The sequence below is a fragment of the Barbatula barbatula genome (assembly GCF_947034865.1).
Source record: "Barbatula barbatula genome assembly, chromosome: 17".
NCBI lineage: Eukaryota > Metazoa > Chordata > Actinopteri > Cypriniformes > Nemacheilidae > Barbatula > Barbatula barbatula.
In genome coordinates this window covers 4,967,482-4,982,673 of record NC_136780.1, presented here as the reverse complement: position 1 = coordinate 4,982,673, position 15,192 = coordinate 4,967,482, and the positions used below count along the sequence as shown (strand labels likewise).

Below are 15,192 nucleotides of genomic sequence, written 5' to 3'. Positions count from 1 at the left end.
AACCTGAAAACTCACAACTTCTTTTTTCAAAATAATAACATAATTTTAATTATTAACCAAATTAATTCGTATATTATAAAATCGATATTATAGGCCTAAGCTGCTTTTTAGTCACCAAAAGCAGCTTATTTAAAATGTGGAGATGTTTATTCTTTAAGACTCGAGTTGAGGTGACATTGTTATTTTATAAACGTTTTATCTTTGTCGTTATACGCTATGCCTGTGGGTGTTCGTGATGTCTTAAATGGCGAAAACCAGGAGTGAAATCCCACCCTGAAAGTTACCAAAGTGGTCTGACGTCACGTTCCCACAATGCACGCGCCCCTCGGCTCGAGTGCTGCTGTGTTTAGAGGGAAAGAAACAGCAGGCCCAAAAAGTACACACAATATTTTAATACAAATATTTCAAACAAATAATCCACTGCGAAGGCATTGTGCGAATTCATCGAAAAATGTCAGAGCGACGACATTTTGATGCGCATCGTTGCGAGGTATAGCTTTAGACTGGATTGACTGTGAAATGCAACTTTTGCGGCGATCAAAAGTTTCTGGTGAGCACAAGACTGTTTATATGCAAATGTTATAGTGCGAATATAAGACCGCGTGGTGTGTTTGCGTTGATGTTTAAAAGTTTAAACCCCTTTCAATGGTTTTGCTGTTAATATTTTGGGATTTTCAAAACGGTTAAATGTTAATTTACCAAGAAATCTAATGTTGCTTGCATGAGCAAACAAATTAGCTACGCTAGACATTGTTATACAATAAAGATATTCATTTTTAAATGGTTTCATGTGTTAAAGACGGGAAGAGTTTTGTGGAAGAGTCCAATCTCTGCTCATTTTTGTATGCCTGAATAATGTAATATCGTTATACTTTTATTACTATTTAATTACAATATTTTACGGTTCTTTGCCGGGCAAAACATGCCAAAGATTTCTAAACTCGAAACTCATTACCTTATAAAAAAGTTTTTTATTCGTACGACACTTTTAAATAGTTTATTATAGTTTAGTAGGTTTTTACATGTAGATTTTAGTGGCTAGTTTATTTATTTATTATTTGATAACATTTAGGCTAACGTGATGTTTGAAATTAATATACAAAATTTGTTTCATGTCTTATGTCTGAAATTAATCCTCATTTGCAATGTTGCTATAATGTAAGCGATTCTAGACAATTGCTCTTAATATATCTGTAGACGTATAAAAGCACATTTATTTCATGAAGATCATTTGTAATTTGTAAATTAATTAATGAATAGGCCTCGGTACAAATCTCACATTGAACAGATCAAACTAAATCGTCAACCGCAGTTGAATATAAAGTTGGATTTAAACTCATAAAAATAATGTTTTTTAAATAGGTCGAGCAATTGTAAAGTTTACCCGAATGGAACAATTACTTCAGTCAATAAGGTAGTTATTATTGACACCCATTTTCCGGAGGTCTGTCAAGATAATGAATGTGCTTTTGTGAGACTTGAAACAGGTAAACAAACCCTTTTTAAATGGCACTAACCAATCATCCTGGACATCCCTTTAGGCTGTTTTTAAGTTTCTTCTGTTGAAATTTGTTACCATCACTATTGAGAGGCAGGCAAGTTGAAAGACTTACTAGGCTGTACATTAACATTAAGCACTTGTAGGTCCTTTTACCATAAGTCTTTTTTGCTATAACATAAATCCCTAAATTGACAAAGATAAAGAAAAGTAATCAAAGAAAAAAGTCAGATCAAAGAAACATTTTCATGATAACTTTGAGACGGGCATTAAAATTGTTAAAGTTTAAATATACCACAAAAAGTATATGACAAAGCATAAATCATATAGCCTACATGAATATACCATTTCTTTGATGACACCTGTACAAAAACATTTTTGTTGAACACTATATAGCTTCAAAACAACATGTATGACTTAAAACACAGCTAACAATTCAAATCTGTGTATCACTAAATAGTTTACATGCGGGTAGCACTGATGTTGATGTCATTTTAGCTACATACGACTTTTAAAAATTCATAGCTTGTTTTTTATGCTCTAAGAGCAATAAACAATCCTGATTGATGTTTTCATAATTCTCACATTAAAAGGTTAATTGAATAAATAATATGTCGAATCAGACAATCTTTCTGCATATTTGTGTTGGTGTGTACAATTTTGAACATGGGGAAAAACTTTTAGCTCCTAGAAAAATCACCTGTCAGTGTTAGTCGCTTTCTTAGGTGTGCTTTTAAACCTGCTTTTTACATTTTGGTCTGCACTCTTGTAACAGCAATCTCTTTTCTCAGATGTGCAGTTACATACTCCCTGAGAACAACCCATACATGTGAAAAAATGTTTCATGGCAAAGACCAATTGAACAGCCACCTCCAAACCCACGACCCCAACAAACAAGAACTGCTATGTGAAGAATGTGGAAAGCATTACAACACCCGTCTGGGTCTGAGACGGCACATGGCGACGCATGCCACCTCTGCCGTGGGTGACCTCACTTGTAAGGTTTGTCGTCAGGTGTTTGACAGCATGCCCACGTTGCTCGAGCACTTGAGTACACACACCGGTCGGCCACCCCCGGGGGCTGTGGTACGAGAAAGAAAGCATCAGTGTGAACGCTGTGGTCGACGCTTCTTTACTCGCAAGGATGTCCGTCGCCATGCGGTGGTGCACACGGGTAGGCGGGACTTTCTGTGCCCGCGTTGCGCCCAGCGTTTTGGCCGACGTGACCACCTTACCCGACATCTGAAGAAAAGCCACGCGCAGGAGTTGGAAACGCTTGCCCCCATGTCCATTAAAGAGGAGCCCAGTCCCACCATGTGCTCTGTTGGATCTCCAAAGGATGCATCAGATGCTTTTACTATGGGCATGTTCAACCCACAAGGCCTACCGAGTACATCTACCTCAGGGGTCACTCTCCATCATCCGATGGTGTCTGGCCCCCTGTCCAACCCGATGGGTGTGGGCTGTTACCTCGAGCCAAGCAAGCCGCAGCAGTACCAGCAGGCTCCTAGGTATCAGCCTAGTTCCACTACCTCATATCTAAAGGCAGAGATGGAGAACTTCCTGACCGAACTCCAGTGTGGGCCGATGCCGCCACAAGCCTCCATGGCGACTGCGGTCCCTCGGCCTGGCGACCTTCTCCCCGACAACATGGGATGTCAGAGTGCCCATTTCACCCTCAGGAACTCCTTCACCTCAGCTGAGCCCCCTAACAACTCCGCCAACATGGACCTTTCACATCTGCTGGGCTTCCTGCCATTCAGTCTGCCTCCCTACAGCACGCCCTTGAGTTCGGGAAGCCTTGTGATGGGATACTCCACCATGACCACAGCTGCGTCTCCAAGTCCTACCTCTCAGCTCTCTGGGCCACTTACCTCATTTCAGCCACAGTCACTGCAGGAGCCTATGGCTTCAGGGCACTTAAACCAGATCTCTGGTTTCTCTCCAACTCTACCTCGATTCCATCAGGCCTTCCAACAATAGTTACGCATGTCCACTAGACCTGCCAGTCGAATGCAACAGCTCTGCTGTATCATTGCCAAATACCTTATAGGTAATACAAGTTTTTTTGGATCTCATAGAAATAGAGGAGGATGATTAGCATGACATTGTTGCTAGGATAGATGGAATTTTACTTCTAGAATAGTCTTTTTTTGTTTTCTGAGTAACTGTTTAGCGATGTATAAACCTAATTCATTTGAAGAAGAGTCAGCGGTAAAGCTAGCAAAATAAATACCTCAAATGTTTTTGTCAAGAAGAAAAGACATGCTTTTACAGTGTTCTCCGTTGTATAATGAAGCACTTTTTTTAGCAACGGCACTTCTATGACTAAGAGTCAGATTGAACTGTGGTCGTAGATTTACCTCTCAGCTCACAGTCACACAACGCAAAACCTACCTCTCCAAGCTGGAAAATTATTTTTGACAAGAAACAAATCTTCACACGAAATGTCTTCATGTACTGCGCATGGAGAACATTCTCCTTCAGATTTTCTTTAGTTTTTTTTTGAATGCTCAACATTTTAGTTATCAAGATTTTAGATTCAGCATTAATTAGCTTGATTTTAGTCTTTTGGTAAAAGTTTGTAGGTGCTATTGTGTTCACATCCTTAATTCTAAATGCTTATGTACGAAATCACAATTTCGAGTGGATACCTTGGCTACTTTGTTTCTTTAAGACCCCATCTTTCTATGTATTATTCCAAGGTATTTTGAAAGTAAAATAATTTGGATTAAATGTTTTTTTAAATGAAATAGCCGATCACAAAAAAGATTTTTCAGTCGACGCAAGTAAAACCTTATGCGTTTAATTTTGTACTTAAGTTAATGCCCTTTTTCGTGTTAATTCGTCATGTTGATAACATTTCTGTCTTGGATATATCTGGAAGATCATTTCTTGAGTAAGAAAGTTGTTTGAGTAACAGTTTTACACAGTGAACTCCACATTACAAAGTGCTTCTCCTTCAAACAAAAAAAGCTTAGCACACACTCTGTTTTGCTGAAGCACTTCACGTATCTCTCCATGGAAAACAGGAGCACTGATTAAGTTTAACCATGCAAATTTAAATAGCACTGCTTCACTGTGTCTTCTTTTAACTCAGTGGTACATGAATAAGTAACCTATAAGGTTACTTTGATATAGGGTCTGCTCCGTTTTTTTAGACAAACTTGAAGGGATGAATACAATTCATGAGATCCTTCTGTTTTTCCCATTCATTCTATATCGGAAATGTATAGCAGGATTTGAGAACTTTTGTAGGACATTTCCTTCTTTGGAAGTCGACCTCAACTCAACTGTGATGTTCAGACTGATCTACCTCAGTGAGATGCACACTGTGCACAGCTGTACTGTACCTTTAGTGAGACATCTAGTTTCAATGGATGTTTGGCTGGAGTAAACGGGTGTTTCGCATCTTTTCCCAGTATTAGCATTTTAATGTCTCAACAACTGTTTGTTAAGGATGAATTAAGAAATAAAGCATCTTGTAGAAATTGATAATTGATGGGTTTTGGTGTGTTTCTTTCAAAACCGTCATCCTTTGAATTACTAGGAGCACAAAACACTTTGGAAATGTTAGAAGGACTAGTTATATTATTGGAGTTAAATTCTTGATTAATAGCTCAAAATTCAGATGTTATTGCAGTGTATTATATTATATGATAATATAATGTTAATTCCAGATATATGTCATTTTCCATCATTATGGTTTATTGCAATGTGAGAAAATGATTTAACAGAAATGATTAAATTCATGTAGTTATTTAGAAAATACGAACACCGCTATGTCATTGCGTTAAAGTAATTCGGGTCCGACTACTTTTTTTTAGTCTAAATCCTTGTTTATAACAATATATAGCACATATATATATATAGCGTATATATAGCAAGCACCCAGACTGTTCTGTTCAGGAAAAAACTCTAGTCAGGCAAAGTTAAGGGCAGCTCATTTCAAACCAAACAGGAAGTAGAGCTGACGCGCAGGACCTCTTGTTTTAAAAAAAATAAGGGAACAGTGAAAACACTGGCGAAATATTTTTGTTTAATGTATATATTCGCACAGTGATGTTTTTTTTTCTGAAGTTGTAGCTGTTTGGCGATACATATACTTGTTTGTCTCGTATAGTTTTTGTCGTCTGTCAGATTCAGCCTGGCACTGGCTGAACTGGGTTGGGATGGCAGACGAGGCTCTTTTTCAGTTCCTGCACAGTGAAATTATTCAGTATGTCAACGGTGCAGAATCTGGGGAGTCGGTAAGGATAAAACGGTGTGACAGAATAGGAAAATACAGTTACGCACATTAATAAAAAGTTATGTCACAATGTTGCATGCTGAATTATGTAGTGAAATGCTTTACAGGAAATTGGACGATGTGTTTCTAAACTTGAGAACATGGGGTTTCGTGTGGGACAAGGACTTATTGAAAGGTATTATGCTTATACTTATTTTATTATTAAACCATACAACGTGATACTCATAGCACGTTGGTTCTTAATAGTGCTGTATTTGACTGTAATAATCTGTACTGTAGGCCTAATGGAACCTTGTAGTTTGTTTAAAAAAAACATGAATGAATGAAATTACCTTAGACCTTATCAGTAGTAGTAAAATAATTGTGAGTTGTTCATGAGAAGACGTGCTGCTTCATATACATAACTTCTGATTAAAGGTTTACCAAAGACACGCCACGTTTCAAAGATGAGCTGGATGTCTTGAAGTTTATCTGCAAAGATTTCTGGACCAGTGTTTTTAAGAAGCAAATTGACAATCTGAGAACCAATCACCAGGTTTGTACAGTTATTTATTACCAAAGTGTAATGAATGTCATGACAATAATGGCTTGAAGTTATTATTATTAGTATCTAGTAAGTACAATTTTGAATTGTTTGTAGGGTATTTATGTGCTACAAGATAATAAGTTCCGCTTGCTGACCCAACTGTCTGCGGGCAAACAGCATCTAGAACATGCACCGAAGGTAAGTTGCAGACTCAACTTGTCTGTACACAGGACTGTCCCATACACAACTGGGTGGCTGGACACTAACAGTTGGTGGAGTGAAAATCTGATGCACAGCAAACACCCACCAGCTTTAATGTGTCTCTTTATGTTTGGTGACTCTGTTTCATTTTTCCTGTTTGTAGTTTTTGGCCTTAACTTGTGGCCTGGTCCGGGGAGCACTTTCAAATCTTGGTGTTAAAAGTATTGTCACTGCAGAAGTGTCTGTCATGCCAGCCTGTAAGTTTAATTTTTATGTGCAGAAAAACACAATCTCAGACAAATGACGCACATAAACAGATTTTTAATACAGTGGATGACTTCTATTTAACGAACTGGTTCTTTATTATTGTTTCCATTCATATTTTTCCATCTTTCTCTCTTTTGCTCTCAGGTAAATTCCAGGTGATGATCCAGAAGATGTGATTGACTACACAGAGCATATTGTTCATAACATTTAAATCCATTTTATTACCTTGTCATGTTTTAATTCCCTTTCATTTTTTATTGCTGATGACACTATGATTTAGATTTGCATTAACTACTTGCATCAAAAGTTTTGACATGTAGATGTCACGCCTCATTGTACTGTATTATGTCATATTTTCTACATCCCCTGTGCACACTGTATTTTGTTGATTCATTTTGCACTGATAACATTAAAACCTGAAATCCTCGTCTGACTCTTTTTGTGCTTCATCTTAAATGTAACAAATGTTAATTGAAATACAAATTAAGTTTGTCACAGTGGGGAAAATGTGTATGTGACACTAGTATCATACCACATACCTTTAAAGCATTGACAGAATTGATTTTTTTTATTCAACTTTATTGTCATTACACATATACAAGTACAGTGTACTGAACTGTAGTTTAGGTCTAACCAGAAGTTCAACTAGCAAGTTCAGGATATAGAGTGAATAAATACAGAATACAATATTAGTAATATATTATACAGTGGGCATGGACTATGAAAATATAGAAAATATAATTACCCTGAACGCAGAAAAGTTATATCAAATATAAAAGCACTTGCTTTTATTTTCATGTTTACTACACAATATCTTAATGACTAATCCTCCAGAAAGACAGATATTCATTAAAACGTGGTTGTCAATTCAAATCTAGTTGTAAATTAATTTCTAAATTTGGATTGAGTCAAAAGTTTTGACATGTAGATGTCCAGCCTCATTGTACTGTATTACGTAATATTTTTAACATCTCCTGTTGCTGTATACATAGATGTGCATTTTATGTATTTAAAACAACAACATCCCCGTTTGCGAGCCACGCGATAACAAAACACTTTTTAAATGTCCTAGTCGCTTTTGTCAGGAAGAGAAGAGAACGCCGCCAACAGTCACGTGACGATTGCGTGCGTCCCTACGTCACAAGCGAGCAGCTAATAGGAAATGAGACGCGTCGTGTTAACGCATCTGATTGGCTAGTTTGTAAACGCAGCTCCAACGGCACGCATTTTCAAACCAGTATTACAATCCGGTTGTTTGTGACCAGTGTGTGCGAGTCGAGCGTCTTCTGTTTTAAGATTATACTTGATTTTTCCAACCCCTCAGGTTGCTACCGAAGGCATCAAAGACAAGTGTAAGTGTTTAATTTTATACCGTGTAGCCTTACCTTTTTTATGTATTTGTTTTCGTATTAAAATAGACTTGAATTACGTTAGATCGGTCAGACAGGGCCGCAACCGAAATGTAATGACGTTCTTGACTTGCTCCAAATGTACAAATGAATTTACAACTAGATGTGAATTGACACTTTCCACGTTTTAATGAATAGCTGTCTTTTCTGCAGGATTTCTACTGACCGCGTTTGTTTACATTGTCATTTTTGTCCGTGTAATGTACTATAAGATTTCGTCTTTAATCTTGGCCTGGTTGCATAAAGCACCCTTAAGTGTTCCCTTAAATATACCTTAAGTTTCTCTCCTCCTGTCTTTGGACAAGGGAAATCACCCCTTAAGTGTCATGCTTAATGTGCTTTATGTGACCAGGCCTTCAGTCTGGAACGGCCACTAACGTTACCTGCCATTTTGTGCCATTGTGAAGGAAGTGTTGTTTACTTATTGTGTACAACAACGTTACACTACAGTCTTCGATGCTATGTAAAGCTTTCCTGTATTTTTTTGCTATATAGAAGTTTTTGGCCTAAATATGGAAGGGGTTTCTGTTGATGCATACACATGGGACGCCCCTTCTCATGTCATTGAGTCCATCGATGATTTCGTTTTGGACCCTCAAGATAATGCTGATCAGTGGTTTGGTAAGTCTTTACATCAAAGTTAATTTTATTTCTTCGAAGTGTATGGTGTGCTGTAGAGGATTACAGAAATGACCCTTTTTATTTTGGTTAGATATAAAGGCCGCTCCTAATGGTGGTACGGTGGAACAGCTTACCACCCCTTTACGGACCACAAAGCCTTTTGATGAAACCCATCATGATAACAGACCTAAAGCTCTGGTATCTCCTATGGTGAAACAAGAGGAGTCAACTAACTCAGGTTGGAAAAAGCTCTTGTTCACACACTTAATAGTTATGTGATATTTTATGGTTTGACTTTATATCTATATCATGTTCTTCTTCGCTTCAGAGGTTACAGAAAGCACCTCTACAGAGCCTCCGTCAAACATTGTCACATCATGGGGAAATGGCAAAACTACTGCTGCTCCTGGTCAAGCCAATAAAGCCGTTCCTGCTCAACCACGCAGGTACAGGGCACTTCATCTACACCCCATGCTGTACATATATCAACAACAACAGAACATCAATTGACCATGTTTCCTTGTTATCTCCATTCTGCAGAGTGTCAAAACGACCTGTGCCCAAAAACGAAAAGCCCACACCTCCTTCAACACCCCCTGTCCTCAAGAAAAGAAGGTATGTGTATTCCTTTTATTTACACCCATTATTTGTTTATTGCAGGGTGCTCACTAGCCACTTTGTCTCGATGCATAGAGTTGTACCAGCTGCCACAGCAAGGAGAGTAAATGAACATCGCCGGAGGTAAAATATAAGCTTGGCTTGAGTTTGCTAAGCAGTGGAGGGCACCTAGTGGAGATTTTAGGTGTTTCACTGGGGAATTGGCTTGATGATGGTTTTGTTACTTAAAAGAATTGTTCACTTTCAACATACATTTTCATGATAATTTACTCGCCCCTGTTCTTCTTTAGTAGTCAAGAAATTAAGGTTTTTGATGAAACATTCCAGGATTATTCTCCACATAGTGGACTCCAAACAGTTGAAGGTCAAAATGACAGTTTCAGTGCAGCTTTAAACGATACAAGACAATGAATAAGGGTCTTATATAGCGAAACAATCTGTCATTTTCTAAAAAAAAATATTCATGTGTATTCTTTTTAAACACAAATGCTCGCCGTGCTCTGTTCTGCGAAGCGCGATCATGACTTGAAGTAATACATAATTATGTTAAAAATATCACGCTTGACGTCGGCAGTACTGAGTCAGTGTTCACAAATGTGGAGAAGGAGGACTGTTTAAAAGTTGTTGAATGTTCAATGACACGTATTCAATTATCTTGGTGTCAGTTTTTTGTTTAAAATGGTCATTTCGTGTGCGTATCCTGGATTCCGCCTATGTCAAGCGTGACCTTTCAAATGTAATTCATAACATCGTGATCATGCTTCGCAGAACAGCGCAAGGTGAGTATTTGTGTTTACAAAGCATATACATTTTTTTTAATGACCGCTCATTTCGCTAGATAAGACCCTTATACATCATCTGGTTTCAATAAAGCCCTTTAAAGCTGCACAGAAACTGTCATTGTGACCTTCAACCGTTTGGAGTCCATTGAAGTTCCTATATGGAGAATAATCGTGGAATGTTTTCAAAAAAACCTTAATCTCTTTTTGACTGAGGAAAAAAATACATGAACATCTTTGATGACAACAGGAGTGAATAAATTAGAATGAAAATGCATGTTGAAAGAGAACAATTCCTTTAAGACTATTGCTTTTTAGGGTTTAACTGTCATTATATCAGTTTATATCTAATCACATTGGTATTTTTCAACAGAAGTTCAACATCCAAGTCTGCTAGACGCAGCGGTCCAGGTGTGAGGAACAGCATTAGATTGAAGAACAAATCTGTTGTCTCAAAGACCTCAGCTGCTGTCTCACATACTGCTTCTACCACCAATGCTGCACAGTAAGTCAGAATCCTACTAGTTATGTTAGTTAAAGGCGTTATTTTAATTTGGTAAAATGGCATGTTGTCAGTTATGCAGTAAGTGTTATGAACCTATAGATTCTAAGCAGTAACGTGGACACTGCTAAAAGAAAGTGGTTCTGTTGTGCATAGTCCATCGGTTTTTGCAAGCTATTATTAAATTTGTGTATTTTACTTGTTTAGTTAATACTGACTCTGTGTATGTGTTAATTTTTTTTTTAATGACAGGCAGAAAAGTTCAGAGCAGCAGGAGTTGCAGCGCATTGAAACTCTTCAAAAGGAGGTGGCAGAACAGAGGCGTAAGAACGAGGCGAGCTACAGGGCTGCACTGGCCGGCAGTAAGTTCTCGTCATATTTTAAAGTTTAGAGTAACACCTTTGTCAGATGGATGTTGTTCATATAGATAAGCCTTTTAATATAATTTTTATTTCCTATATATTTTTGAAAGCCTCTGCTTGCTTGATTATTTAATATGCTTTGCATATTTGTTTTATTTTAGGTCAGCCACCTAAGAAGCAAGTGTTGTCCACCACCATACCCAAAGAGTTTAACTTCCGTTCAGATAACAGGTTGAAGAACCACACAGATGGATCTTCTGCAGAAGACCACTCATACAAAGAGATAAACTTCACCTCTCAGCTCCGCAAACACCCAGCTTCACCTGTAAGTTATACCCATGTCCGTTATAAATAGATGTGAATGATTATTGCTACTTGCTTGGCTTTAAGAGATTTATTGTTGTTATTCTCCCATAGTTGAAGGGCCCGAAGGGAACGACCATTCCCAAACCCTTTAACCTCTCCAGAGGCAAACGGAAGCTAGAAGAGACAGGCAACTACGTGCCGATGGCCCAGCAGATTGAGCAGTTCCAGAAACGCACACCTACCCGTTATCACCTGCGTAGCCGACAATGCCAGGAGAGAGGTGGGTTGGATAATGATTTGGTCTTAAGGAGAAAGGTATTGTGTTTAAAATCAAGTATGTGTATTTAATATGCTGTACGATCATCCATGTGCAAATCATAATCTTGAACCATTGCAGTAGTTTTTTTCTCTCCATAAAACAGCAGTTCACTTGTTCACATTCTCATTTTGAGGAATGTAAAAATTATCACAGGATTAACTTTTACATATGCTATTTGAATGCTTACAGATGAGTTTTAAGTGAGATAATTATTGAATGCCGTGGTACTTTAATGATCGTGTGTATTTATTTTTTGACTGGGTTCTCTTCTCATTTGCAGGACCATCACCGGTAAAGGCAGATAAACCTAAGATCACACACCCTAAAACTCCACAACTGATGACTCGACACAGGCACCGGCCCACCATGGTTAAGAGCACTGCAGAGATGGAAGCTGAGGAGGCAGAGAAATTGCAGCAGTGAGTTCTGTCTGGATGCTTGTTGAAACCCTGGTGTTAGCTTTTAAATACATTAAAGTTCTTGGCACAACTAACAAACATCTCCGTCCATCACCTCAGGTTTAAATTCAAAGCTCTAGAACTCAACCGAAAAATTCTCCAAGAGGCTGTTGTTCCCAAGAAGCCTGCAGTTAAAGAAAATACTCGTCCAGAGGAATTCCAGCTAGAGATAGAGAAGCGACTTCATGAGAGGCAGATCAGCAAAAAGCATGAAGAACCAGAGGAGCACATGTTCCACTCCAGACCTGTACCCGCACGAATTCTGGAGGAAGTTGTGGTAGGTACCAGTACCTTCAGCTTTCTCTGATGGTCTTAATGTTCTCATTTGTAATAATATCTGCTAAATACTTAAGGGTGTCCCTGAGAAGAAAGTGCTTAACCCGACTGTTCCTGAATCGCCAGCGTTTGCTCTTAAACATCGTGTGCGAATGGAAAAGAAACAGGAAGAGGTAAAGTTTAATTACATGTGAATTTTGGATGAGTATCTGTTGAATTTTTCAACTAATTGCTTTTCATCTTTAGGAAAAGCCTCATGCGCCGATAAAGGCACTTGCTGTGCCCCATTTCCTGCCCTTCCAGCCCAAACCTCAAGTCAAGAGCCAGCTGGAAATGTGTCCATTCTCATTCGAGGAGCGAGAGAGGGAACGGAGAGCGATGAAGGAAAAGAAACTAGAGGAACTGAGAAATGAAGAGGTAATTTCTTTGTGGTGTTTCTTTGAGGCCACATACCACCACCTTGAAAATCACTGAGTTTTTACAGTTTATATAATGCCAAAACTTCACCAGGTGCCGAAGTTCAAGGCCCAACCTCTTCCTGACTTCCATGAAGTGCATCTTCCTGAGAAAAAGGTGTTAGAGCCCACCAAACCTGCTCCATTCAAACTGATGGTAGATGAAAGAGGAGCAGTGAAGGGTGAACGCTGGGAACACATGGTAAGAACTTTTTGAAGTTTTGTTATTTTTGCATAGGATTGTGCTGAAGTTTACACTGTGTGTCTAATCTGTTTTTAAATTCTTCCTAGATGAAAGAGGAATTGAAACGTCAGGCTGAATCTGCATGTTTTAAGGCCCGACCCAACACAACAGTCCATAAGGAGCCCTTTGTACCAAAGAAGGAGAATCGCTCCATGTTGGGTATGTGTTATTTACCTGGGGGTGCGTTTCCCAAAAGCATCGTTAGCCAACTATGGTCACAAGTTTCGTTGTTCCAGCTGAGCATAGATCAACGATTTAAGTGTTTTCCAAAACCATTGTCCAACGATGAATCGCAAGCAGCATTGCAAAGTTGCGTGGTTGGAACTTCAGGTCTAGAGCTGTTGTTCGAAGCCTCGATCCTCATGACATGTAGACTTGCAAAACTCATTACATTCCATATCCATCATTAGAAATGTATACATATTTAATGTTACATATTTTAGTTATAAAAGTGAACATGCGTATGACCCTGGGGCATCCCTTGGCGGAACGACGTAGGAGAACACTTATAAATGAGAGAAGTAAAACAACAGATAACAAAATAGAATCACAAAAGTAGTGCTTAAATGCAATGCATGTTATTTACAGAAAGCATTTGACATAGATTTTATCTGAACGTGTTTATAAGTAGATGTCATTACTCCAACCCCTGTGTGGCATCATCCACTAGATTGCTGAACCAACTTGGTTCAAACAATTGATCTCTGACAGAGGTTCTACGTTTTCGGGAAACAGTGGTAACTACATCATTCATTTCCCCAATGATGCATCGTATGATGGGGTTAAACAGCGAGTTATGTCGTTGTTTGGGAAACACAACCCTGGGATTCCCACCCCGTGCTCTCCTACACATGTCCAGATCTCCTCTCTAAACATTGCCCAAAGCCAGAAACCCAAGGGGAAGTTAAGTGCACTAATTTGAACTCTTGCTTCCTTCCACCTTTCTTTACTGCTGTCTTTTTTTTGACCACTTTACTTGGTCTTTTTTGTTCACCTTTGGCTCTTTCTCAAGCCAATACTTCTAATTCTACAGTTCTGGAGGGGTTCCAGTTGTCGACAGAGAGGCGTGCCAAGGAACGGCTGGAGTTTGAAAGGGAGTTGTGTGAGAAAGAGGCTCTGAAGGCTCGCATGGAGGAGGAAAAAGCTAGAGAACAAGAAGAGCATGTGAAAGAGGAGATCACAAGGATGCGGCATGAACAGGTAAAGTCAATGGACATATTTTTCTAAACTCTAAATAAATCGTTGTATGGCTTTATCCAGTAGTAATATACTAGGAAGCTCATTGGTTCCCATAATGATAAAGCGTTTCTTTTTCTCTGAAGGTGCACAAAGCTCAGCCAATCAGACGCTACAAGCCTGTTGAAGTGAAAAAGAGTGAAATGTCCCTTACAGTGCCACACTCTCCCAATTTCTCTGACCGTTTCCGCATGTAAAATGCGTCAAGCATTAACTGTACATAGTTCTTTTTAATGTGTGTTTCTACTACTTATGCCTCTGCAATACAATATCTTGTATACAAGGTTTTATTATTGTATGACTTGTGTTTGTCATTTTTTGGTCTAGTAAATAAGGGCTGTGACGACTGACCTAACTAGTTCTTAAATTTTTCCTATATAAGCAGCATCTTTTTCTGTCCTTTTTAACTTTACATTACTCATAATAAAGAAACATTTGCTGTACAAATGCTGTATGTTATGGCTTTCTAATGCTAACAATAATCAATGTATCATTTGCTTTATTTCTGTTTTATCAATCATTTTGCCTCATGCTGCCTCTAGGTGGGGGTCTAAGATGTAAAATTAAATCTTTTAGGGAGAATGTTGGGTGTGAGTAAAGCGTATGCAATTCACAATATCTTAGTCATATCCTTAGGCTTTTTGTACTTGATTGTAATGTTCGACTGTGTAAAGCGATTGGAGTTTGAGCACAAAGTACTGCAAGGCCGGAACAGCTCTCCTGATATTTTTTTAAATTATAAATGGGTATTACAATAAGAACACATATGCCAGGGACCTATACAATATTATACATTCTGAACAGATTTATAGTTCTTATTGCTTTCTTATTAGTAGAGTTACAAATAAACCACATGTATAGGTTCG

At 38.4% G+C, this 15,192-nt stretch overlaps 3 protein-coding genes across 6 annotated transcripts; all 3 read left to right on the top strand.

Annotated features, from left to right (window-relative positions):
• The first annotated feature begins 270 nt into the window (after nucleotides 1-270).
• On the top strand, nucleotides 271-4,991 carry plagx (pleiomorphic adenoma gene X). Its single transcript, XM_079477605.1, has 2 exons — nucleotides 271-550; nucleotides 2,290-4,991. The coding sequence occupies exon 2, from the start codon at nucleotides 2,336-2,338 to the stop codon at nucleotides 3,479-3,481; it is 1,146 nt and encodes a 381-aa protein (XP_079333731.1). The 5' UTR covers nucleotides 271-550; nucleotides 2,290-2,335; the 3' UTR covers nucleotides 3,482-4,991.
• A 396-nt stretch (nucleotides 4,992-5,387) lies between these two features.
• Nucleotides 5,388-7,172, top strand: trappc6b (trafficking protein particle complex subunit 6B). Its single transcript, XM_079479114.1, has 6 exons — nucleotides 5,388-5,748; nucleotides 5,855-5,922; nucleotides 6,165-6,282; nucleotides 6,388-6,471; nucleotides 6,638-6,731; nucleotides 6,886-7,172. The coding sequence occupies exons 1-6, from the start codon at nucleotides 5,671-5,673 to the stop codon at nucleotides 6,915-6,917; spliced, it is 474 nt and encodes a 157-aa protein (XP_079335240.1). The 5' UTR covers nucleotides 5,388-5,670; the 3' UTR covers nucleotides 6,918-7,172.
• Nucleotides 7,173-7,921: 749 nt separating this feature from the next.
• On the top strand, nucleotides 7,922-15,060 carry tpx2 (TPX2 microtubule nucleation factor). 4 transcript variants are annotated; one of them, XM_079477454.1, is made up of 18 exons: nucleotides 7,922-8,093; nucleotides 8,646-8,771; nucleotides 8,863-9,009; nucleotides 9,100-9,217; nucleotides 9,312-9,386; nucleotides 9,465-9,512; nucleotides 10,542-10,673; nucleotides 10,923-11,032; nucleotides 11,194-11,357; nucleotides 11,450-11,618; nucleotides 11,938-12,076; nucleotides 12,176-12,392; nucleotides 12,469-12,564; nucleotides 12,638-12,808; nucleotides 12,902-13,048; nucleotides 13,138-13,249; nucleotides 14,103-14,290; nucleotides 14,413-15,060. In XM_079477454.1, exons 2-18 carry the CDS (start codon nucleotides 8,663-8,665, stop codon nucleotides 14,521-14,523), a joined length of 2,253 nt encoding a protein of 750 aa, XP_079333580.1. In that variant the 5' UTR covers nucleotides 7,922-8,093; nucleotides 8,646-8,662; the 3' UTR covers nucleotides 14,524-15,060. The 4 variants fall into 4 exon arrangements, with proteins under 4 accessions (XP_079333580.1, XP_079333581.1, XP_079333582.1 ...); XM_079477455.1 differs by having other exon boundaries at nucleotides 7,924-8,093; nucleotides 14,124-14,290; nucleotides 14,413-14,800; XM_079477456.1 differs by lacking the exon at nucleotides 9,465-9,512 and having other exon boundaries at nucleotides 7,924-8,093; nucleotides 14,413-15,013.
• Nucleotides 15,061-15,192: the final 132 nt, after the last annotated feature.

What these genes read in the sequence shown, in the direction of transcription:
- plagx (XM_079477605.1), top strand. Translation starts at nt 2,336, where the DNA reads ATGTTTCATGGCAAAGACCAATTGAACAGCCACCTCCAAACCCACGAC.
- trappc6b (XM_079479114.1), top strand. Translation starts at nt 5,671, where the DNA reads ATGGCAGACGAGGCTCTTTTTCAGTTCCTGCACAGTGAAATTATTCAG. An exon ending in ATCTGAGAACCAATCACCAG is followed by an intron (nt 6,283 to 6,387) that starts GTTTGTACAGTT and finishes AATTGTTTGTAG; the next exon opens with GGTATTTATGTGCTACAAGA. An exon ending in ATCTAGAACATGCACCGAAG is followed by an intron (nt 6,472 to 6,637) that starts GTAAGTTGCAGA and finishes TCCTGTTTGTAG; the next exon opens with TTTTTGGCCTTAACTTGTGG.
- tpx2 (XM_079477454.1), top strand. Translation starts at nt 8,663, where the DNA reads ATGGAAGGGGTTTCTGTTGATGCATACACATGGGACGCCCCTTCTCAT. An exon ending in AGGAACTGAGAAATGAAGAG is followed by an intron (nt 12,809 to 12,901) that starts GTAATTTCTTTG and finishes AAACTTCACCAG; the next exon opens with GTGCCGAAGTTCAAGGCCCA. An exon ending in GTGAACGCTGGGAACACATG is followed by an intron (nt 13,049 to 13,137) that starts GTAAGAACTTTT and finishes AATTCTTCCTAG; the next exon opens with ATGAAAGAGGAATTGAAACG.